Here is a 25,848-nt window from a genome sequence, read left to right on the forward strand (position 1 = left end):
GTAGTGTAATGTATGTCAGTGGTGAATGAGAGAGGACTAGCACTGACCTAAACTTAGCTTGTCTTTCTTTTTTTGTTGTTGTCTTTATTTGCACAACATATTGGGGTTTATATTTATGAATCAGTCATGTGATTCAGGGACATGTTAAACCTCAGTTTTAAGCAACATCATTGAGAAAAAGACAACCCAAGCCTTAAAATACTATGTATTGTGATACTTTGGTACTATACAGCTAGACACGCTTGTTCCCGAATGTAAACTGATGTATTCAATGCAATTAATATAATATAGTTTTCATAATATAAGGTCCAGTGCTCTTTTAGTACGTTGCAATATTAACATTATTTTTCCTTTCCCTCCCTCTTTTTTATTTATTTTTTTATTTTTATTTTTTACGATTTTGATACAGTATTTACTATTTATTTATATAATAATTGATTATATTAAATAGTTGTTATTATTTTCAAATTATTTTTTTATGCTGATGGAAATCAAGACTTCTGTCATGTTTTGTACTTTTATACTACTTCTTATCAATTATCATCTCTGTTTGTTCCGTTTCTGTGTCTACACCGAAAGTTGCTACACGTATGTGCACTAAAACATGCAGAAACTGACTTTTTGTTCAGCGGCGTGCCTTGTGAGAGAAACAATAAAGGATTTGATGTGTACATTTCATAAACTTGGTTGTTGTTGTCTTGTCTAAAAGAGAAGCTGAGTGTACGATTACAAATACTAGAGATTTTATAACACGACAACATGTTCCACTTTCGAGCAGGCCAGCACAGTTACTGTAGTTGGGTTTATTCATATACAGTTACGCTATTAAATAGCAAGCATGCGGTGACTTTGACGCTCCAGTTCCGGTTAAACTACATTACCCACAAACCCTTAAACAGAGCACAACCAATACATAACAAACACCTCTTAGTGAATGGTTAAGATTTTAGACGTATTTATGGAACAACACTTGTATAAATCTGAATTATTGTTTTCTATAATTTTAAAAGAAACCGAGGACGGTCTAAACACATTTTATGCAATGTTCGTCACAGCAATTTTTTTCAACCAATGAAACGAGCCAACTGAGGAGGAGAGAGAACCAATAGGCGCCGGCTTTACTGAGAGGCGGTCGCAGACGGACGACTGCTGGTTAGTTTGTGCTCTTGATTATTGTTAAGGTTGTGTGGACTATCACTGCGGACTTCGGCCTTATATCACTACATCAAAACCGGACATTTCACAACAGTGATAAAGGGAAATAACAAATGCATTGAATAATATAATCAATCCAACAAATATTGCGACGTTTGAAGAACGCAGACAGGGACTGAGATGGATTCGAGAAGGCCGGGTCCTGACAGCACATAAATCAACAAAGAGCTAATAAAACAATCCTCGGTTGATTTTTATGTTAATTAAAGGGTGAGTGCGATTTGGTCCTTTATCTTCATTTTATTGATATTTTCCTCCATTTCCTCAGGACAAGAACAGACAGATAGAGAGCGGGTGAGGCAGGGAGGGGGAGTGAAGCAAGCAGGCAGGAGGAGGAGGATCTATAATGGGGAAGATGGATCAATGCTGTGTTGGTCTGTTTACTATTGATGGTCAGATGTGCCATTGAAATATAATTCTCCTGACATAATATGCAGTGTTGTCTGAATGAAAATGCTTATTTCTATGGTTAATTTCAAGAAGTTTTAGAAGGGTCCTGCAGTGTGACATATTATAATTCACCTTATAAATATTTAACTATTTTAAACACACAAATAATTCAATTCTTGTATAATTAATATGCAGCTTTTAATTGAGACTATATGCAATTTGCACTTTTCTTTTTACAAAACAACAATAATAATAATGTCACCACCACAGGACCATCAAAAATTAACTAGTGAAATCAAAAAGGAGATTAAAGGGATAGTTCACCCTAAAATGAAAATTCTCTCATAATTTCCTCATGCCATCCCAGATGTGTGACTTACATTCTTCTGCAGAACACAAAGATTTTTAGAGGAATATTTCAGCTCTGTAGGTCCATACAATGCAAGTGAATGGTGATCAAAACTTTGAAGTTCCAGAAAGCACATAAAGTCAGCATAAAAGCAGTCCATACAATTCCAGTGTTTAAATTCATGTCTTCTGATATTATATGATAGGTGTAGGTGAAAAACAGATACATATTTATGACCTTTTTTTACTATAAATCTCCACTTTCAAATTCTTCTTTAGTTTTTGCCGATTTACATTCTTTGTGCATATCGCCACCTACTGGGCAGGGAGGAGAATTTATTGTAAAAAAAGACTTAAATATTGATATGTTTCTCACCCACAATTATCATATCACTTCTGCAGACATGGATTTAACCACTGGAGTCACATGGATTACATTTATGCTGCCTTTATGTGCTTTTTGGACCTTCAAAGTTCTGGCCACCATTCACCATTGTATGGACCAACAGAGCTGAGATATTCTTCTAAAAATCTTTGTGTTCAACAGAAGAAAGAAAGTCTGGAACATCTGGAATGGCATGAAGGTAAGTAAATGATGAGATCATTTCAATTTTGAGTGAACTGTCCCTTTAAAAATGGCAAATAACTTGATTTGTTACAGCACCTGAGATGTATGCTTTCTCTCATACATATACTATGTAAACTGTAAATATAGGGATATGTAGGACATGTGATATGATGTATGCTGAATATTCAGTGTGAATTCACAGTCAAATACAGCATGCAAGGAGTGCTACTTAGGTGTATAATAATTCCCACTGGTGCTCTTTGGACAAGGGATATTCTATTCAGATGCTCTAGTGGTCCAAGGCATACAGGGTAGGGTTGAAATGTTTAAAAAAGCCTTTATTAAGTCATGGCTTTTGGATTCAGTGTGAATTAACTGTTTATCTGGATAAATCAAGGTAATTCTCTGTTTTATTACAGCTCTGTCGGCTAAGGAGAAATCATTTTGCCACTGAAAACCCCACCAAACACAAGCAATGGCTGCCATAATTAGAGCAAAACACAGAGACGACTGAGATCCCTTTACAACATCCCACCTTTTCTCACCGAGTGTGATGGCCAACACTGTTGCCACTCTGGTGGTCCAAACTGAACTCTTACCATCTCAAACATCCTCCTCCCTTTCTCCCTTTCCTTCCCTCCTTGCCTCTGTAGAGGATGGGAAGGAGGATGGAGAGAAGGTAGAAGAAGAGGGGAAAGAAGCACAAAACGTTGTGCTCGCAGGTGACATGGTGACATCATCAATGCCCCCTGTTACAACGGTGGCACAAAATCCAGAGGCTCCATTCCAGTGTTTGGAATGTGGCAAGAGTTTTAAGTGGTCATCCAGACTGGCACATCATCAAAGGAGCCATAACAATGAGAGGCCATATCGCTGTAACCTCTGTCCTAAGGCCTTCAAGGGCTCATCTGCCCTGCTTTACCACCAGAGGTGAGAGCTCTACCGATGCTATACAGTGATGTGATTTTGTGGTGCTTCCCGGAATCACCAGAAAACACAGATCGTTATTCCTTCCATGTTCTCTAATGCATGTCACTTTACAGAAACTATTGGCTTGATTACAGTTCCTTCAATTATCCCTTTTTTTTTTTTTTTCTCAACACAAGTGTCTGGTCAAAAGTAAGGGTCAGCCAGTATTCACAAAAATTAAGATCCATATCACTCAGCAGTCATTGCGTTGTTTGTTTATATTGTATTTTTTTATTTTTTTGTTTTGATGTATTTATGTCTGTTGTTGCTTGTAAAGCACTTTGAGCATGGGAAAAGCACACATAAATTAAACTCATCATCAAGTTCCCAATATAAAATTGGTTTGTGTGTTATTTAAGGTCTCATTCAGGAGAGAAGCCCTATAAGTGTGACGATTGTGGTAAAGCCTTCAAGCGCTCCTCTCTTCTACAGGTGAGACAATCCTGTCACAAGTAGAGCCTCTGTGATGAAATTCAGTCTTCATTCAAACTTCAAATGATAGCTGAAGATGAAATGTACCAATTAGGGCTAGGTGACTGGATATTCACAATATATCCACCATTATTTTGCAGGCAATATACAATTAAGCAACATTGTGAATACTGTGGCGATTTTAATAAGTTTCTTAGACTAAAGTTTTTTGCGATCTCTATGTCCTGTGACTTGCGAATATGAAAGTGTTAAGACAGATGTTCAGTAGCAAAATGGCTTTAGAGTTAGTAAGTTCAATTCTGCCTGTGAAAACTGTCCATCTCAATGAATTGATTTAAAATTCAATTATTTGTCAAAATGTCCTTGTGTGGCATTTTCACAGATTAGAATGTTTTAGTAAAAATACACAGTATGTACGTAAATATTGCTGATTATTACAGTGTATTGTTATATTGGTGCATATAAATGATTACTGTTAATAACATTCTCCCTTTTATTAATTTAGTGAAAAACTTTGGAAAACATGCCTTGATTTTTACTGTATTTTACTTCTCGCTTTAAACATTTCGAGGCTAATGGCTGATTGAAAGACACCCCCCCCCCCCCCCCCCCCTACAACCACAAAAATACAATTTAAACTATTTAAATCTATGTCTTAATAGACTTTTCAAATTTTTGAACATAAAAACAATTTTAAGGCACAAAAATGATTCCTGAAACAACAAAAATTGAAAAGGTAATGTGCAAAAATATCACAACATTGTATTGGCTTACAAATGTTGTAATTGATCAATTGTAGAAATTTCTAACATATAAAATACATGTGACAACATGCCCTAACCTGACTTTCATGAAAAATACCTTTATCCTAAGAACTCATTTAAACCTTACAGTAAAAATCTGCCTTCATAATATAGCTGAACCTTGCGTTAAATTAAGTTTTTGGAAACTTGCATGCAAAACCTCTGCTAGAGAAAACACATATTTGCTATTGGACTTCTGATTCCAAATCATATCATTACTGAGATAAAGCCCTTGTTTCAACTTCCCAAATGTGACAAATAGCCCCCTGTCTCCCCTATATTGAATATCGTCAAAAGGCTGAAAAAGTATTTGACTTTGGTTCTAATGTTAAAATACTTAATGTACTTACTTTTACAATGATTTATATATCCAGATTCATCGCAGTGTGCATACAGGTCTTCGCACTTTCCAGTGTTCCTATTGCCCTTTGACCTTCAAATGGAGCTCACACTACCAGTATCACCTCCGCCAGCACACTGGTGAATGTCCGTACCCTTGTGACAGCTGCTCCAAAGCCTTCAAGAACTCCAGCAGCCTGCGTCGCCATAAGAATGTACACCTGGGTTTCAAGCCTTACGTCTGTGATGTCTGCAATAAAGCCTTCAGTCAGTCCACTAACCTGCGGCAGCACATGCGCATACACACGGGCGAACGTCCGTATGTTTGTGGGGAATGTGGCCGCAGCTTCACGCATTCGTCCAACTTGGCACTGCATCGCATCTCTCACATAGAAGGAAAGGGGAAGGGTGCTGGGAAGGCTGGAGGGGCCGGCTCAGGGTCAGCTCCTCGAGAGGTGGAGGTGGTGCTGACAGAAGATTTGAACACAGTTGGGATGACAATTTCTGAAATGGTCGGCCTCGTGGGTGGACAGGAGGGAGGGGTAGGGCCGGTGTTCCTGTCTCACAGTACACCCTTGCCTGCTACCTCGGGCACAGCCAATCAAAATGTCCTTTCCCAGCTTTCTCTCACACCCACTTCCTCCACTATCACAGGCACAGAGCATTTGCACTTGAACAAGACGGACACTGGCACTAGTGTTTTGCTGTTTAGCTGTGGCAGCTGCAATGAGACATTTTCAACACAGAGTCACCTTGAGGACCATCAGGCTCTTCACCTGGATAGCCTGGGCCCAAGGACTGGGGGTGGGGTTGCAACAGAAAACAGCACAGAGGCTGAGGGAAGTGGGGTGTCACTGGTCGGGGCAACGCCATTGTTGGCTGATTTTGAAGAGGTTGTTGAAACCACCGCAGCTGCAGACAGTGGGCAGGGGGCTGAGTTACTTGGTCTGGATGGGGTCAGAAATGAATCGGGGCAGGCTCAGTTTGATCTTCTACAGAGCTTTACTTCATCTGTGAATCAGATGCCTTCTGATTCCAGTGTGCCAAGTGCACAATCTACAATGGAATGTGCATACTGTGGGAAGAGCTTCAAGACCAGGAGTGGACTAACCCGACACGTTGCCCAGGTGAGGGTGAGAAAGAGAGAAGAGTTGAATTTATGTTGAATTCATATTTATGAGATTTTGAAAGGATAGTTCACACAAAAAATGAAAATTCAGTCATTATTTACTCCCCCTCATGTTGTTCAAAACAAGTATGACTTTCTTTTTTCCTTAGAACATAAATGAGATATTAGGCAGAATGATAGCCTCAGAATGATAGGCAGAATAACACATCTCCTTTTGCGTTCCACAGAAAAAGAAAGTCATACTTGTTTTGAACAATACGAGGGTGAGTAAATGATGACTGAATTTTAATTTTTGCGTGAACTATCCCTTTATAAAGGAGCTAATTCAGTGAAATTTTGTGCTAATAACTCTCCATCTCTTATTCTTTTCTTTTTAAGTCTCATCCTCTCGCTCTGTCTGAGTCTCGTTCTCAATTCAACTGCTCAGCTTGTGATCGCTCCTTCCCGCTGCTCTCTTCTCTGCTTACCCACCAGCACTCCCACACTCCTGAGCAGAGATTGCTTGCAGAAGCGGAGGCAGAGATTGTCTGCCCTTCTCTCTCACTGCCCCTGCCCACCTTAAAGAGAGAGGGAGAAGATGCAGAGAGAGAGATCCATGTCAGTCTAATTGCTGTCACTGAGGAGGGAGAGAGACGAGCTGTGAAGCCATCTGCCAAAGCATCAGGAAAGGGAAGCAGGAGAGGTGGAGGTAGCAAGACATCTGCCACAAATAATGGTAAGAGAATGCTGCGGTAGATGTTAAACCATTTGTTTAGCTCTATAGAAATATAGACTGCTCTTACTGGCTGAAGTTTGAAGGTGTTGATCACAATTACATTCAATCCGGGTTTAGGATTTATGCTTAAGCTTTTAATTTATATTCAGTATATCAAAACCATAAATCTTGGTATACAAACACACATTTGACACAGTTATCACATGGTAACATTCATTTGTATACAGAATATGTGACTCCCGTATTCATCTTGTGGATTTATTTCTAATTCTACTTGCATTCCCTACAGAGAGGCCTTATCGTTGCTCTGAGTGTGGGAAGTCATTCAAAGGTTCATCAGGACTTAGATACCACATGAGAGACCACACTGGGGAGAGACCGTATCGATGCACAGAGTGTGGCAAGAGCTTCAAAAGGTCCTCACTGCTCTCCATACACCAACGGGTAAACAAAGAGGCTCTGCAAATTGATATGCTTCCATTGTTACTGCATAGGGGCAGTGTTTGAAATAAGTAAATTCATTGCATCATTAAATCGATTCTGTAATGTATTTAGCCTTCAGAGACCCAGTGAAACAGAACTGCAACGTTAAAATAATTAAATAATATCTAATTTTCATTTAAATATGTGTAAAACTACACATAATAGCTGATACTCTGAACTGTATCACAACGGGATTTATTATTTTTTGTATTTTTTTTTTTTTTTTTTTTTACATATTAACTGTTAGAGCATGCTAAAGTCACACAAAAAGGATAAAGTTAGATGAACACTCTTGAAACAAATTTAGCAATTTTCCTGTAATATTTTTTTCCTAATTCCCAACATGTTTATTAATGGAAAAGTTATTATTTCTCCCAAAAATAGAAACTCATAAACTTGTCTTTTTTATTTATTTATTTATTTTTTTAAATAGTTTTATATGAGTTTAAGTGTAGCAAAAATGCAGCGCTGAGCATTAGTGGTCAAACCTTTTCTATGTTCACTCTTTAGAGACTATTCAGTAAATCATAAATAATAAACTATTCCAAATAATTTTCATCTGTTTTCTGTGCTGTTCTGTCATAAAACAACAACAACAACAACAAAAAAACACTTTGTTTTATGGTATTCATGGAATATTAATATACTAATATTACATAGAGATATATATTTGTTATTAATTTGATTATACCAAGCAAATATTTAATCAATATTTATAGTCCCCATTTGCTTTAAATAGTCAAATTTCTTAACTGTTCATGAATTTACCTTCACTGTTTGTAACAAATTATATTTCATATGCATATGTGTGTTTAATTGTGTTGTGAATTCAAAAACTTCCACGTACTGTCTAACAAAACATTGGTGAAATTTTACAAACCTAAATGGCCAGTGTTGCAACTTGCAACATTTTTCCAAAATTCACCCCAAAACAAAATATTCATAAAGATCATAATTTTATAACCAGTGGGTTCCTTAAAACTCTCTTCAAGGAGGAGAAAAAAACAAAATGTCATCAATTTCAATAATTGGGTCTCTGAGGGTTTATTCATTAATTATATGGTAATAACTACATGAAACTCCTGTGAAAAGAGAGTACTAATTTGAATGATTTTTCATATTTTTATTTGTTTTTTATCCCTTTTTTCTCCCCAATTTGGCATGCCCAATTCCCACTACTTAGTAGGTCCTCGTGGTGGCACGGTCACACATCTATCTGCGTGGTGGAGGACAAGTCTCAGTTGCCTCTGAGACAGTCAGTTAGCTCATCTTATCACGTGGCTCGCTGTGCATGACACCGCAGAGACTCACAGCATGTGGAGGCTCATGCTATTCTCTGCGATCCACGCACAACTTACCACACGCCCCATTGAGAGCGAGAACCACTAATCGTGACCACGAGGAGGTTACCCCATGTGACTCTACCCTCCCTAGCAACCGGGCCAATTTGGTTGCTTAGGAGACCTGGCTGGAGTCACTCAGCACACCCTGGATTCGAACTCACGACTCCAGGGGTGGTAGTCAGCATCAATACTTGCTGAGCTACGCAGGCCCCCCAATTTTTTGTATTTTTAATGATATAATTTTAAGGAAAAAGTTTTTTTTTTTTTTTTTTTTTTTTTTTTTTTTTTTAAAACCTATGTCTGTTTTCTAAATCATCTGTGAATAATTATACATTTTAAAACATATCCACAATTGCTCCCAACCCATCTAGGTCCACACAGGTGTGCGGGCTTTTCAGTGCCCCTACTGTCCACTGACCTTTAAGTGGAGCTCACACTACCAGTACCATCTTCGCCAGCACACAGGTGAGCGCCCATATGTATGTCAGGAATGTGGCAAGTCTTTCAAGAACACCAGCTGTCTCCGTCGCCACAGTCAGCTCCATTCTGGCCTACGTCCGCATGCTTGCTCTGTGTGTGGTAAGGCTTTCTCTCAGACCTCCAACCTCAAACAGCATGAACGGACACACTCTGGAGAGAGGCCCTTCCAGTGTTCTCAGTGCCACAAGAGCTTCACACACTCATCCAATCTACAGCTGCACCTGCGCACCCACTCCTTACGCAAGGAATTCAAGTGTCAAGATTGCGGAAAAGAGTTTGTCATGCTCTCCTACCTGCAGAGGCACCTGAGGACCCATAGTTCCGGGGGTGTAGTAGCATGTACAAAGGAGATGGGGAAGGTGGCAAAAGGTGGTGGGGCACCAGAGACAACAATGCTGAGTTTAAACATGAATGTACTTGGTGGGCTTCCTTCATTGTTTCCCACTGATAGTAATTCTACATTGATTATTTCACCCCCAAATCTGGACATACCTCCAAACACATCACAGAATTATTTCATGATCCAGACGACTTCAGGGCTGCAGCTGATCCCACTGTCCAATCCTACACCAACACAACCAGCCCCTCCTCCTCCAACCCCTCCACCTCCACCACCCCCACAGGCTCAAAATTTCCTGCTTCTTCAGTGTCAGTCTAACAATGGAAACCAGCCTAGTCTGATTCTGGTCCCTACAGCATCCAATACAAACACTCTTCCCACACCTTCAGAACCACAGACCCTTCCCTTGGTGCAAACCATTTCAGCACTGCCCCAAGTTCTGGCTCCAGCCCAACCTCAAATCCAGCAATATCAACCAGTTCAGACACAGCAGAGATTTATTTTGACCAATAATAATGCTCCCCTCATCACTTCCCAGCCTCAAAGCACACCAACAATTGCTCGTCCCATTTTAGGCAGTTTAAGTCGTACCAGGAAAGGAGGTACTAGGCGTGAACGGAAGCCTAAAGCTGCTATCCAAAAACCTGCCCCTGTCATTAAGACTACAGAAGTAAAGCAACAATTGATTTCATCAGCTGCTACTTCCAAATCTACCACAATATCCAGTGCCACTTCTGTTGCTTCCTCAACGACAGAGTTCCAGCAACTTAATGCTAATGGTGATCTACCATCTGTGTCATCTGTCAGCTCTAACCAAGTGCCTGAATGCCCTATTGTCCCTGCTGTTGGCATTATGTCAGTGACACAAAACTCCAATAGTTCCCCTGTCTTTAGAGGTGATTCTGAGAGTGCTCCACTTGAGGAGAAACCTGTTCAAGAAATCTCAAGGGAACGCTTTGTTTTGTGTTTAGAGAAAGGGATGGAGGATGGAGGACAGGGTGATGGGGTGGAGGTGAAGGTGGAAATGGAGGGAGGGAGTGATGCAGGGCGGTCATATGTCTTGCAGATCAAAGATGAGGGGCAGCAAGAAGAGGGAGGCAGTAATGAGGGAGGAGAAAATTCATATGTGCTTCGGATTCAGACAGAGGGAGAAGATGAGGGAGATGGAGAGAAGTCTGAAATGGTCTCTCTTAACCTTCTACGAGAGTGGACTGGACAGAGCGAGGGGCACGGAACTTCTGAGACTGAAGGAAGTGTAGAGAAGTCATTTGTACTTCATTTTCAAACTGAGCCTCACCACGAGGACCTTCAGCCAAGCTCAGGCTTCATAGGAGGCCCAGGTGAGGATCTCAGCCTTTCCTGCCATCCTGCTCAAGCCTTGGTTCCATTGGAAGGGCAGGATGTGGTTTTTGAGCTGGGTGATGAAACAAAAATGGATGAAAGCACAGGACCTGCGGACAATGTTCAAATGATTGCACTGATAGAGGGTGAGGGCAACAGCTCTGGAGCAGGGGGCGGTTTTAAAGGGGCCGTTGGGGCAAACTCTCGGCAAATGGAGGGAATCTTTCAGTTAGAGGGAGGAGAGGGCATTGTTATAATTGAAGTTAGCACCAGAAGTTTGAGAGAGGGTGGAATAGAGGCAGCAGAAGTAGGACATACTTTAGTGGAAAGAAGTGAGGAAAAGCAAGCTAATGATGCACAAGAAACACGAGAGGACTTAACATCAGAGGGGCCGAAAGTTCATGAGGTGGAGAGCATATCATCATCGGAGATCGGAATGATCGAGACTTCAGGCTGAGTATGGCATAACTGGTTTTGGATTTATCTGGCTTTAACGCACATCACACCTCATGACACTGTTCAATGACAGTGTCCAAACTGTATTCATATAAGTAATGATTGACTCTCTGTAATTCTAATGTGTTCCTTTTGGACAGTGATTAACAGTTTTAGACATTAGGAAGCTGATGACAGTATTGTAGATGTAGGACCAACACAGGACCTACAAAAACTTTGAATCAACTGAGACTTGTCCCTTGCACAAATAGACATCCTTAGAACACCACAGAGTCTTCTTCCTCTGGTGTTTCCCCCCTCAGACTGTACTTTGTGGGGATAAAGCATATTGCTTGGAAGTTACAGTTATTCACCTGACCCCTACAGGGAACTGTTTCACAAACCACAATCATCAGAAACAACCCAGCTGAAAATAATGGTTTCTGATTGAAGGAAGTCCATAGTGCTCTTCTGCATCCAGAGTGCACTGAAAAGAGAGAATTTATGATTATTAATTATGAACTATATTCAGATATACTGTCATGTTGACAGTGACTGTACAAAGTGAACTTTTGTAAATTTGTCTGCTCTGTTTGTTTTCATTCTTAATATAGGTACTAGATTATGACAATTACCAATAAAAATAGGTATGAATGTCAGAATTTGTATTTGCTGTTTCACTCAGTTCAGTGATTAGAAGTGTTTACTTCATATTTAAGTAAATTCTGGATTACATTTCATGGATATGGTAAAACAGGGCTAAAGGCACACCTTAAGGAAAATTAGCTTTTTTTCTGGTCACAATGTGTATCAAGATTAGAGAAAAACACTTATTTTTATTGAATATTAATGGAGCAACATAATTTGTGTGAAAAGAAATACAAGTTTCTTTTGAATAAAATTATATTTATAAAGGTGGCAAGGGGGCCTTTTACCCCATTATTGGGGTAAAAGGCCCCCAGGGGGTTTATATTAATATAGTGTAGATACCAGGCACAATTTGTCAACTTATGCAAATACTTTTAAGACAGCAAGATGGTTTTTATTATTATTATAATTATTTATTTATTTATTTTTTTTGAGTAACAAATTAAGTTAATGCTTATTCAAAATAACCACTTCAGAAAAGGGTGCATAATTTCATGTTCTTTTCAATCACATTTTACATTTCATTTAATCTCAAGTATTATATAAACAAATTAATCTTCATTATGATTGGATCAGTCAATGTGAGCCCACTATGATCATTTTTTTTATATATATATCAAATCTATTCCCCCCATTTAAGAAAAACAATGTGTTTTATGGGGGCCTCTAGCCCCTGAAACGGGGGATGCTTTTTACCCCAAATACTATCCTTTCACTTACTGGATAGGTATTGAATGTTTATATACAGTTGTGCTCAAAAGTTTGCATATCCTGGCAAAAATTGTGAAATTTTGGCAATGATTTTGAAAATATGACTGATCATGCAAAAAAAAAAAAACTGTCTTTTTATTTAAGGATAGTGATCATATGAAGCCATTTATTATCACATAGTTGTTTGGCTCCTTTTTAAACCATAATGATAACAGAAATCACCCAAATGGCCCTGATCAAAAGTTTACATACCCTTGAATGTTTGACCTTGTTACAGACACACAAGGTGACACACAGGTTTAAATGGCAATTAAAGGTTAATTTCCCACACCTGTGGCTTTTTAAATTGCAATTAGTGTCTGTGTATAAATAGTCAATGAGTTTGTTAGCTCTCACGTGGACGCACTGAGCAGGCTAGATACTGAGCCATGGGAAGCAGAGAAGAACTGTCAAAAGACCTGCGTAACAAGGTGATGAAACTTTATAAAGATGGTAAAGGATATAAAAAGATATCCAAAGCCTTGAAAATGCCAGTCAGTACTGTTCAATCAATTATTAAGAAGTGGAAAATTCAGGGATCTCTTGATACCAAGCAAAGGTCAGGTAGACCAAGAAAGATTTCAGTCACAACTGCCAGAAGAATTGTTCGGAATACAAAGAAAAACCCACAGGTAACCTCAGGAGAAATACAGGCTGCTCTGGAAAAAGACAGTGTGGTTGTTTAAACAGCACAATACGACGATACTTGAACAAAAATGAGCTGCATGGTTGAGTTGCCAGAAAGAAGCCTTTACTGCGTCAATTCCACAAAAAAGCCCAGTTACAATATGCCCGACAACACCTTGACACGTCTCACAGCTTCTGGCATACTGTAATTTGGAGTGGCTAGACCAAAATAGAGCTTTATGGTCACAACCATAAGCGCTATGTTTGGAGAGGGATCAACAAGGCCTATAGTGAAAAGAATACCATCCCCACTGTGAAGCATGGTGTGGGGGGGGGGGGGGGGTGAGCTCTAAAGGCACGGGAATCTTGTGAAAATTGATGGCAAGATGAATGCAGCATGTTATCAGAAAATACTGGCAGACAATTTGCTTTCTTCACGAAAGCTGCGCATGGGACGCTCTTGGACTTTCCAGCACGACAATGACCCTAAGCACAAGGCCAAGTTGACCCTCCAGTGGTTACAGCAGAAAAAGGTGAAGGTTCTGGAGTGGCCATCACAGTCTTCTGACCTTAATATCATCGAGCCACTCTGGGGAGATCTCAAACGTGCGGTTCATGCAAGACGATATATACGTATATATGCAGTTGTGCTCAAACGTTTGCATACCCTTGGAGAATTGGTAATATATGTACCATTTTTAAAGAAAACATGAGTGAGCAGGCAAAACACATTTCTTTCTTATGGGATTCATATTCAACTGTAGGTTATAACAGAATGGCACAATCATAAAACAAAACATGGCAACAAAGAAAAAAATGAAATGACCCCTGTTCAAAAGTCTGCATACCCTTAGTTCTTAATACTGTGTATTGCCCTCTTTAGCATCAATGACAGCGTGCAGTCTTTTGTAATAGTTGTCTATGAGGCCCCAAATTCTTGCAGGTGGTATAGCTGCCCATTTGTCTTGGCAAAACGCCTCCAGGTCATGCAAAGTCTTTGGCCGTCTTGCATAAACCACACGTTTGAGATCTCCCCAGAGTGGCTCAATAATATTAAGGTCAGGAGACTGTGATGGCCACTCCAGAACCTTCACCTTTTTCTGCTGTAACCACTGGAGGGTCAACTTGGCCTTGTGCTTAGGATCATTGTCGTGCTGGAAAGTCCAAGATTGTCCCGTGCGCAGCTTTCGTGCAGAAGAATGCAAATTGTCTGCCAGTATTTTCTGATAACATGCTGCATTCATCTTGCCATCAATTTTCACAAGATTCCCGTGCCTTTAGAGCTCACACACCCCCAAAATATCAGTGAGCCACCACCATGCTTCACAGTGGGGATGGTATTCTTTTCACTATAGGCCTTGTTGACCCCTCTCCAAACATAGCACTTATGGTTGTGACCATAAAGCTCTATTTTTGTCTCGTCACTCCAAATTACAGTGTGTCAGAAGCTTTGAGGCGTGTCAAGGTGTTGTCGGGCATATTGTAATCGGGCTTTTTCGTGGCATTGGTGCAGTAAATGCTTCTTTCTGGCAACTCAACCATGCAGCTAATTTTTGTTCAAGTATTGTCGTATTGTGCTCTTTGAAACAACCACATCGTCTTTTTCCAGAGCAGCCTGTATTTCTCCTGAGGTTACCTGTGGGTTTTTCCTTTGTATCCCGAACAATTCTTCTGGCAGTTGTGGCTGAAATCTTTCTTGGTCTACCTGACCTTGGCTTGGTATCAAGAGATCCCTGAATTTTCCACTTCTTAATAAGTGATTGAACAGTACTGACTGGCTTTGGATATCTTTTTATATCCTTTTCCATCTTCATAAAGTTCCATTACCTGGCTACACCATTCTTTTCTGCTCCCCGTGGCTCAGTATCTAGCCTGCTCAGTGCATCCATGTGAGAGCTAACAAACTCATTGACTATTTATACACAGTCACTAATTGCAATTTAAAAAGCCACAGGTGTGGGAAATTAACCTTTAATTGCCATTTAAACCTGTGTGTGTCACCTTGTGTGTCTGTAACAAGGCCAAACATTCAAGGGTATGTAAACTTTTGATCAGGGCCATTTGGGTGATTTCTGTTATCATTATGGTTTAAAAAGGAGCCAAACAACTATGTGATGATAAATGGCTTCATATGATCACTATCCTTAAATAAAAGATTAAAAGTTTTTTTTTGCATGATCAGTCCCATTTTCAAAATCAATGCCAAAATTTCACAATTTCTGCCAGGGTATGCACACTTTTGAGCACAACTGTGTGTATATATATAAATAAATATTTTGTCTCAAAATAATTGTGATAATTTCTAGGATATTCATTAACTACCTAAATTTGCTATATTTTAAAAATTATTAAATGTATCATATTGCTTAAAAATCAACCTTTAGACATGGGGCTACACACAATGATCTCAGAACAGGAAACCTTTGCAGTGCATAGTGACAAACAGGTGTTTATGAAAGTCATGTGGTAGATTTGGTTGCTTTTTAGTGTTTTTGGAGAAAATAAAATCATAGGAGCCTTTTACCCATTTTACACCTAATACACTCCATGTTGGTATTGCTGCATATAATTAATCTTGATAAAATCTTGAGATGACAGGCTCCATTGCATTTTAGAGTGTATCCACAAAGTGCGCATGCGCACTAGCCTCAAACGTTTAATCGCCATGTGCGCCTTTACACTACGGAGTTTGCGCAGGGTCGTATTCACGGTTGAGGATAGGTTAAAATTATATTTCATGTTGGAAGAAACAATGCTGAATCCTTAAGTCCTTCAAACATTGCAAGTAACAGCCTTAAGTCCTTCAAACATTGCAAGTAACAGGCTTCAGTGAAGGGTATTCCTACATTACCTTACTTTGAATTTTCCCATGCGTCTCTGCATATTAGGTAAGTAGGTAAATTTGCCAATAGTGGCGTTTACCATATATGGATTTAAAAGGCATCTTGGGGCTTAACGGAGCATGCCAACTGAGACCATGCCATCATAAACCAGTTAAATGCTTCTGAACAGATGCACAGCCTTAACGGCGCAGACAAATCATATTTTTGTATAATGTCATATTTGATGCTAGCTATATTTTAAATCGTGTTGTCGCGGATTGTGTAGCGCGGTCCCTCAATATATTTAATATTAACAGTTTCCATAACCTGTTAAGCAGGCAAGCATAAACCACAAGTATATCACGTTGGCCAGAGTGATACAGTAAATGTATGTGTCCTCATTCGCATGTACTTGTCCTCGGTGCTCTTTAAAAATAGAAAAGAAGGTTTTGCGTTGTGGAAATAAATCGTTTCTGATTTCAGTTGCAACTAAACCAAAATCGCTGAAAAAAAGCAGTCCGGAGAGTTTATTTAACGTTAACATGATCTTGATTTCTTCATAAGGTTAGGTGCAATGGTTAGATTGGACCTTGGGGATGTAGTCCTCCGACGGATGCAGGAGAAAGACATTGAAGCTGTGAAGGCTCTTATCAAGGTGGGATCATTTAAATTTGTTTTATTATTCAGTGCAGTCAACTTCATATAACCCTCATGGACTGCTGTGTTTTTCTTCTCTTACTTTCTGTTCTTTATCACACTCTTTCTGTCTTTCTCTGTTTACAGGAGGGATGTGAGGGAACAGAGAACCGCCTGGTTCTTCACCTTCTTACCCGTCCACTTTCTCTCTTCATGCTTGCCACTCTCTCCTCCATCCTCCGCTGTGTGCTGCACTCTTTTATCATGGCCTTGGTCATTCCTGTCTTCATTCTCATCATCTACCTCAAACTCACCATACCACGATCGGTGGGCATCCTAGGTTCCAGCAGGCCATACTGGGACTATGTGGCCAGCAGTTACTGTGCAGACGCCAAGCCAGATCTACCCAATCCTCACTTGGGCAGAGCCAAACTGATCGCCAACCAAGAGAAAACCAGATGCTCTAAAAAAGCCAAATAAAATGTGGATAAAGAGAAGACAACTGAAAGAGAGGATGAGGATGAGCTCAAGAACAGGGCGACGGTTGCTGGAGAGGTGTGGGTGGCAGACTCTGATGGGGAGATTATGGGGTGTGTGGCTAGAGACGGCTGGGGTCGAGATGGTGTATGTCGGATCTGCAGGCTGGTGGTCCAAAGCTGGTACCGCAGAGAGGGACTGGGCAGATTAATGATACAGGGCTTGGAATCCAAAGTAAAGCAGAGTGGAATATGCCAGGTCTATGCCCATGTGCCCTTTCCTTCCAGAGTGGGAGAGGTTTTCTTCAGGAGGCTGGGCTATCGTGTGCAGGGTGAGACTGCAGGGACTGGGGGAAAGGAAGATGATGATTATGAAGAGCCAGAGAAGGGTTTTCTGGGGTTCCTTCTAACAAAAGTGTTTGTTAAGGATCTATTAGAACAGAAGTCTTAACTAGTATCTAGATGAAAAGAAAAACCTTCATAATTTTGCACATCTTTCCAGTGAAGTAAAGACAACAGTCAGAAACTCAAAGAACATCTCTCGCTTTGCTACAATGCATGTTATCTTGTATAAATCATAAATATATTAATAATAAAATGTATATTGTTCTACAAGAGTATTTTAATATTGTTGAACATTGCATATTCTATCTCTGGGTTTCAGAGCCCAAGCCATGAAGGTCTCAGTTAAGCCTGTGAAGGAGTGACTGAAAAGATTATCAGTGGCTTGACTCATTGGTTATAGCGCTAAATGGTTTTAAAGAAACTTTGTTGGAGTTTTTTTTTTTTTTAAGAGCATCTGAAGAGAATAAATTATTTACTGTTTTTTCTTTATTTTTGCCTAACTTATTTACCTTGTTTATTGTGTGGTATTTATAATATTGTGAACTTGAGTAATTGAAAACTTTTTGTATGTTTCCCTTGAGTGTTGAGGAATAAGCGCTAAGCTTTTATAAGGTATAAATAAAAGTTTTGCTGCAGAGGTTTGCCTCTTGACCTTCATTTTTCCATAAACTCCATACACACTAGTTATTGTGTTTCTAACTGCTTGTGTTTCTAACTGTCGATTTTTCTGCTTTGCTGATCGCTAGCTGTGTACCAATATATCTATGGTTTTGCTGCACTTCCCTGACAAGTTTCACCAGAAGCACATTATATACAATTTCCTTATGAATTGAATTCTGTTTCTCATATCCAGTCTGAGTGCTTTAAATTTAGTGCAAAAGACATTGCACAGAGACCTACAGTTAATTTCTGCATGCTACATACTCTAATGTGTATGGGTGTTTAGCGATGCAGAGTATGTTTGAAACTAAGAGCTGTTCGTGTTGTGTGGTTTGCTTTAAACACCAGCTATACCTTAACCACTCATACTACTACCCAACAGCACCTGTTGCTCTCATTTACCACCGGATGTTTATACAGTTTACATTGTGGTCGGGGAGATGCTCTCCTGCAACAGAAAGCTGCACTGTCACATTTAGTCTAAGCTTTCATTGCTAAATGGCCCAAAATCTTTGTCTGACTATTGTTGTACTTTTAAAACCACATGCTACATAGAGGCTCTGAACTTTTTAACAATTAACACCAATCAGGTTATTAAAGTAATTAAACAACTTATAGCCTAGCTAATAAAACAGAATATGTAGGCATGTAGTGCTCATTTTGCTGTACACATTGTGGTAGTGTGTCATTGTGTCTAGGTGTAAATGCAGGTTTCAGGATGATTGGAATTGTCACCTGAACTATTTACATTTTGTCAGACCTCACCAATATACTCACATTGGGATATAGAAATGAATACACTGATGAATGCAGTGCTTTGTGAATGTTTTGGCAGAAACCTTAACCTTCTTTTTCAACTGCTATGCAAATGTGATGTAAAAACCTGTTTTATGTGTTTCAGTCCCTATAAAGTTTTCATGGGCTGCCATTATGTTAGTCAACTAATGAGCTCACAATTACTTCATCATCTTTCCTTTTGTAGCTTTTTGCAAGTCATAGTGGCCAGTTTGTTGTGGAAGACTTTTTGTTATAATGAACATAGCTTCTCAGGCAATTGAACACCTGCTACTATGCCCCCTAACTGATGTGTAACTATTATTGTCGTCAGGAAACAGATGTGAGTTCATGACTCTTGAAAGTAAGTGTGTTTGGAGTTGTGGTCGAGTTTGTCTGCATGATGGGGTTCTGTGAGTGTGTGTATGAGTAGGTTTCGGAAAATATGACTTTGCATATCCTGCTATGATTCGTTCATTTGTATTGCACCCCTTGATACAATGTGGTGGTTGCCATCGTCCTTCCTAATCATGAGACAGAGGACAAAAGTGAGCTTTGGGTGACTTGTGGCAGTAACTAAATGTTCATTCAATTAGTGGTAGTGCTTTGTCTTCACTTCTTTGACATGATGAAAGTTATAGCCTATGAATGATAAAAAATAGGGCTGTTAGTGCAATTAATTATATAAAAACATAACACGTAAAACAATTAATCATGCCCTCTGACTGTAGATTCCTGCCAATTCAAGCTTAAACATCTTCATGTTTTTGCGACTTGCAGTCAGCAGGGGGCTATCAGTGCAACACCAGCTATACAGGTAACAAAACGACAGCTTAGTCTACAGATTGAAGAACTCAACTGCAAAACTGATCGCTGTGGACCATAGGAGTATGTTCAATGATATGGAAATAAACCAAACAATATATTGACTTCGAAAGCCACTTTTTTGTATTATTTAATCAATGCTTTACTTGCCTGCCTTTGACTTTGAATTATCTGAATTATTATATTTGTTTATATTATATTTATAGGCTAGTTATTTTGATTATTATATTCTGAAGTATCTTTATTTGGGTGCCTATCTCTGCAAAAATTATATTAATATATGCTATTAATTGGCATTTCATAGAATTCATTTGATTAAAAAAATTAATTGATCGACATTTAAACAAAACATTTAACTTTGTTTCAAAATGTAGTTGTCTTTCATTACAAAGCACCTTGAAATAAATTATTAGCAGCAAAAAATCATCAAATGATGAAAATCAACCATAATGAGCTTTATGGATATTCTTTTCTCTGTTTTCCCATCTTATACATACAGAGTGCATTATGGTAAGACCTCAGAAACACTTGTGGTCGGAAGGTAAATCATGGGAGCAAACAGATCTCTTCCAGATGTTCCTCTGCAGACATACACACAAGAAGGAGCTCATTGGGGAGCGGTGATTTCCCTGGCCACAGAGTGCATGAGAGGGTGAAGTAGAGTGAGTAGTGAGTAGAGTGTGTGCATATGTGAGGGTTAATTGCCTCTTTGGAAAAACCCTCTGGGAAGGTGTCAGAGCCTCCAAGGGGTTTTGGTGACCTCCTGTAGTAAAACCAGCTTTTTTGGGCCCCTGTGGGAAAAACTAAATTAGTGGAAAAGGTGAGGATGGAGAAAATCTGAGCAAGATAGTGAAGGTATATGGGAGTGTTTTTTTCATGTTGTGTGAGAAAAATGAAGTGGACGGTTCCCTGACTGGGTGCAAGAGCTGTTGGCAGCATTTTCTGGTGCACATTCTGGAGTAAAAAAGGTTACAAAATATGTCAACACTCAAGAGACTAATAAGCGTTTAGGACAAGGTGAAGCGCTATTGTGTAAACCTGGAGCAGAAATGAACAGTTTCTAAATAAAAATAAAACCATTTATCCATGATGTCATCCACCTGTTTGTCAATTCATATCTGGCTTACAGTACATAACAGTCTGTGTAGTTATCTTGTATCAAATTTAACATTATAACCAGTGAGAGATATATGGCAGTATCCTATACACTATGTGGCAGGGTCCAGTATAGAAGCGACACAATGTCTTTTGTCTGTGACTCATTTACATCTCTCTTTAAATATCACTTGTTAATTATACAGATTATTCAGCCATGTTGCTGTTTAAATGCACCGCAGAACTCCCAAATAGGTTTGAAAACCATTTCACCCAATCAGGGACCCTCTTTCTCACAGTTATATGAGCATGTCATACGTTTTCTATACCTCCCTCTTCCTCAACCCATTTTTAAACAATCACTCACTTTCACATGACTAAATGAGATAGCAAGTTTCGTCTTTCGGAATGATCAGCAAGCTGGACAGGTAAGTGAATGAAAACAAAACAAGTGATATTGAGAGTCAAGGGGAGTTTTTTTTTTTTTTAGACTGTAGGCAAAGTCAGTCGTACAGTATACTGTATAATGCAAAACCAACAGAACTAATGATAGAAAATACTTATGAGAACTGATTAATAAAGGAATAAATGAATGCATTGATGTTATTTACTTGATGCATTTGATGACATGCAGGGTTGAGGGTTCCTCCATAGTGCAATGACCTGTATGTAGATTTTCTCCAGTTTCAGAAAGTGAAAATGGAAACTGATAGTTATTATTATGTCTCTGAGAGTTTGTGGGCATGATTGGATATAAATGTTGCTCTGAGTCGCTATTTTTAAAGTGCAAGGTTTAGAACCAAGTCTAAACTCAACCAACCACTGATGACTCAAGGCAGTTCCAGTCATACTGTACAAGGTGATAATTACGAAATGATGTAGACAGACAGAGGAGCTTTGGATTTATGAATGAGTAGGAACAGTTCTCAGTAATGGCCCACATAAAAACCCAAATAATTAACTGTGACAAAGTTCTTTAACTCTCTGTAGGAGGGGGGTGCCGGGCAAACATCCAACATAAGACACTTTATTGTCAGCACTTTTCAGTGTAACAAAAACATTCAACACCACTGCTTTTCAGCAGCATACACCACACTGACCCACACAGACAGCTTTGTGGGTCTCTCTCTCTCTGGCTGTGTCTCGTTTGGAAGGATGTGTCCTCCGGAGGTCGCATTTGTCGGCCGCATACGTCATCGAGGCTGTCTCGTTCCATGAAAGCGAGTAGGACACTTCGAATGCAGACTTCAAATGCAACCTTCTTTCATGGGAATTCAGAGGATGCATGAGGTGTATCCTTCGTGGACATTCATAACCCACATTTCTTTGCTTCAACGGAAATGTCTAAAAAAAATTACGCCAATTTGCCCATAAATATGATGTTCAAACGTGAGGAATGTTAATTCCCAAGTTGAAGTACCTCAGTAGATGGGTGCAGAGTATATAATATGTATGATTATATTAATATATAATTAAAATAAAGTATTAGACTAAAAGTACAACTGTAAAATCTATTTTATTTTCTCTTTACATCATTATAACTCTCCAGAGGGACTTTGTTCCCTTCTCACTCAAAGTGCTCATGCTTGTTAAAGAGTGGCGTGCTGTCATAGCAACCATGTTACATTCTGTTTCCGTTTGTCCTACAAAGGCCGTCTCGCTTAAAACGAGATTTGTTTAAAGGAGGATACCGCAGCCTTCAAAGGACGTGTCCTACCTAGCATGCAGCCTTCCAAACGAGGCACAGCCTCTGTCTCTCTCGACTGCAGCTCTGGTTGCGGCTTTGTCCCTTGCCCGCCAACACCGCAATCACCAATAGCTGGGCAAGATAATTTGCTCCAGGTGTCCATCCCAGCCTCGTTCCGCACCGTCGTCGCTCGGCCCCGCCCCGCTCGCCACATACCCCCATCGCCCGACTCAGGCCGGGAGCTCTCTGGCCTGTGCCGCTGCCCTTTCGGCTGACCCAGCGCCGGATGGTTTTCCCTGCCTCCAGGAAACAGGAACAGCTCTAGAGGAAGGAGAGGGGGAGGGAGGAGCGAGAGAAGGAGAGAGCGAGTGAGCGAGAGAGAGAGAGATAGAGAGAGAGAGAGCGTGAGCGAGAGAGAGAGAAGAGAAAAAAAACTGGTAGGCTCCCGAACACGCCACCCACCTTGTCCTCAGCCAGCTGGAACACCTCCGTCAGCAGTGATGGCACTGGACTCGCTCAGCCATCCCTTTCGGTAGCCTGGTGACAAACCGCTCCAGTACCACCAGATCGTGTATCCTCAGCGTCGCGTTCTTGAACCAGCAGCAAGGTCTCCAGAACAGCGTGGTCTTCCTTCAAAGTCCTGGGTTTCGGCACCAATGTGACAAAAAGTCTCTTGCTTATCATAAAGGAGGAAGCAGGAACTGGGTGAACCATCACGAAGACTTTTAATGACACAGACAGTTCAACTCAAACACAACATAAGAATGCTTTTCAGCATACATGAATGCCAGCACACACATACACTCAGCTCTATGTGTCTCTCTCACAGCTGACTTTTCAGCTCAACGCAGAATGCACACATTTAGCGGCTGCGTGCATCTCTCTCTCTCTCTCTCTCGAACTGGCATCTCCGTCTCCTCTTTATCCCCCTCCTGGCTGATTGGGGTAACTCAGCGCCAGGTGTCCATCCTTATGGCCCGGCCACGCCCTCCTCCTTGTCACATTAACTTTTAACAAATTTAACAAATTTAGATAATTATTGAAGGGATAGTTCACCCTCCAAAAATTCTGTTATTATTCGCTCACCCTCATGTCATGTAAGACTTTCATGAATTTTCATTTCTGGGTAAACTATACTTTTAAAAGTGAAGCTCACCACCTGCATGTTAATTCAGTTTGAGAGTAACTGGAACCTCACATCTTTTTCAGCACAATAATGTTAATCTATATCAACTATCACAATAAAACCTCTAAAATACATTTTGTAGAGGAAGGAATAACAGCACTAACAGAATGTCATATTCTGCTATAGTGTGCTGCTGACTCAGAAGAAATTTATCTTCCATTATAAGAATGTGCGCTGGGCCCGTGGGAGAAACGAGACTTACCTTTGTTTTGTGGTGAAGAGACGGACCGGCCCTGACTCACTCTCTTTTGACTTCGGACACTTGCGCAATCGCTCCGGCTGCCATGTAGAGGTGAGGGAAGGATGAAAAGACAATAGAGTGAACAAATAAACAGAAATATCAGGATAATGTGCATGTGAAGCAGGTTATAGGGCTTATAAATTGGGTTGATGTCCTCTCTCACTCAAGCTCCCACTGTCTCTGTGTCTTGCTTCTTTTTGCTTTTTCTATGAAAGCTGCTCTTCCTGCGGTACTTGGGGGTGCTGTGTCCAGGCCTGTGGGGTTCGAGCGTGGACGGTGCAAGAATGTGTTATTCAGTGACCTGGTTCTGCTCCTGGTCGCCCTGCTTTAAATGTGCACGACAACTTGCCCACTTCCTGTCGCAGACGCCCAACCTTCGGCTGAGAATCTTTGTGTCACGCCTTTACTTCTGTGATGAAGAGGACAGCCAGGAGAGAGAAGGACTAAGACACCTGAAGAGGGCAGGAGTGCAGATCTCTGTTATGACGTATAAAGGTAAACAGGGGAGGGAAAGAGAGGGATATTGCTCTGTTAATATTTGTGATCTTATGAATTGTGTGCAACACTTGTCTTATAGACTATTTCTACTGCTGGCAAACATTTGTTGCACGGAGGGAGAGGAGCTTTAAACCCTGGGATGGTCTTCACCAAAACTCTGTGAGACTGGTTCGAAAACTCAGTCGGATCCTTCAGGTTACAAATTTACAATAACTTAATATGACTTACTATTATGGCATTATTCACAAGAATACTTCAAGGTGAAGTTGTCATTTTTAAAGTTAAAATTATTTCTCCCATCAAACCTTAACATGCAGTGACAACTATAAGTAAGCCATTTGTAGGTTGATTTCGCTGAAAATATTAAACGTTATAGGTCTGTAGTGCTGTCAAAATATTGTTCTGTATTACCTATTACCTGCCCCAATTTACCAATACCTGCTTAACCAATGTCTTGAGTATGGGGCGGGATTATCTATGTGTGTGACCAGTGGAAGATGGGGGTAGCGTTTGAAAACACGATTTATTTTTGCATTTCTGTTTGGTGCCACCAAAAGCACAGAAATCACACGCTTCACCATTGACAGTAACATTTGTGATTGAAACCATGCATTACATAATTATAAACATTTTTATCTGATGTTAAAGGCTATGGCATATTTTTCTATACTGAATTACATACCTTCTTTTTCATCATAGCCCTGTGAGACTGAGGATCTGAGAGACAGTTTTGCTCTCCTCGGGCTGTGACCACAAATATGAGATTCTCAAATCAATGAACACTGAGATATGAACAGAGTAAAATGAAGAAATGGTGCTGTCTGACCTGAGACTTGAATCTTTTGACTTGAATTTGAATTAATACTGATATTATACTGTATAGCATTAATGTGATTATGTTGGATGTCACTCAAAATCAAATAAAAGCTGAGAATTAGCATTTTGGTCTGTATTCTGTCTGTGTTAAACCATTACACTTAATAGTTTTAACTATCCCAGGAGAATATGGTGCACTTATTTTCATATGATGCTATTTCCAGAGGTTGGTTTGGCATAGACTATTAAAGTGCACCTGTCACAAAGTCACAAACATCCAAATTTGAACAAATTGAAGAAAGCTTAGTATTACTGATTTTAATTTACATCTACACCATGTAACTTTTTTTTGGTATAAAATAACAAAATGTTATTAAGGAGAGAATGCAACAAAAATCCATCTTCCAAACCATGTATTTACTTTACCCAAAT

The 25,848-nt window shown here is 39.9% G+C and overlaps 2 protein-coding genes and 1 pseudogene across 7 annotated transcripts; all 3 read left to right on the forward strand.

Annotated features, from left to right (window-relative positions):
* The first annotated feature begins 1,127 nt into the window (after positions 1-1,127).
* znf628 (zinc finger protein 628) lies at positions 1,128-11,938 on the forward strand. Of its 6 annotated transcripts, none has more exons than XM_051719940.1 (8): positions 1,128-1,607; positions 2,356-2,537; positions 2,941-3,451; positions 3,850-3,922; positions 5,100-6,191; positions 6,572-6,908; positions 7,198-7,352; positions 9,106-11,938. In XM_051719940.1, exons 3-8 carry the CDS (start codon positions 3,075-3,077, stop codon positions 11,350-11,352), a joined length of 4,281 nt encoding a protein of 1,426 aa, XP_051575900.1. In that variant the 5' UTR covers positions 1,128-1,607; positions 2,356-2,537; positions 2,941-3,074; the 3' UTR covers positions 11,353-11,938. The 6 variants fall into 6 exon arrangements, with proteins under 6 accessions (XP_051575900.1, XP_051575901.1, XP_051575903.1 ...); XM_051719941.1 differs by having other exon boundaries at positions 1,128-1,589; XM_051719943.1 differs by having other exon boundaries at positions 1,128-1,425.
* Positions 11,939-15,637: 3,699 nt separating this feature from the next.
* On the forward strand, positions 15,638-18,256 carry LOC127453524 (probable N-acetyltransferase 14; annotated as a pseudogene).
* Positions 18,257-21,306: 3,050 nt separating this feature from the next.
* LOC127453529 (single-stranded DNA cytosine deaminase-like) lies at positions 21,307-25,533 on the forward strand. Its single transcript, XM_051719965.1, has 5 exons — positions 21,307-21,416; positions 23,988-24,153; positions 24,318-24,597; positions 24,680-24,795; positions 25,300-25,533. Exons 1-5 carry the CDS (start codon positions 21,397-21,399, stop codon positions 25,348-25,350), a joined length of 633 nt encoding a protein of 210 aa, XP_051575925.1. The 5' UTR covers positions 21,307-21,396; the 3' UTR covers positions 25,351-25,533.
* Positions 25,534-25,848: the final 315 nt, after the last annotated feature.

Source organism: Myxocyprinus asiaticus, chromosome 15 (genome assembly GCF_019703515.2).
Source record: "Myxocyprinus asiaticus isolate MX2 ecotype Aquarium Trade chromosome 15, UBuf_Myxa_2, whole genome shotgun sequence".
Lineage (NCBI taxonomy): Eukaryota > Metazoa > Chordata > Actinopteri > Cypriniformes > Catostomidae > Myxocyprinus > Myxocyprinus asiaticus.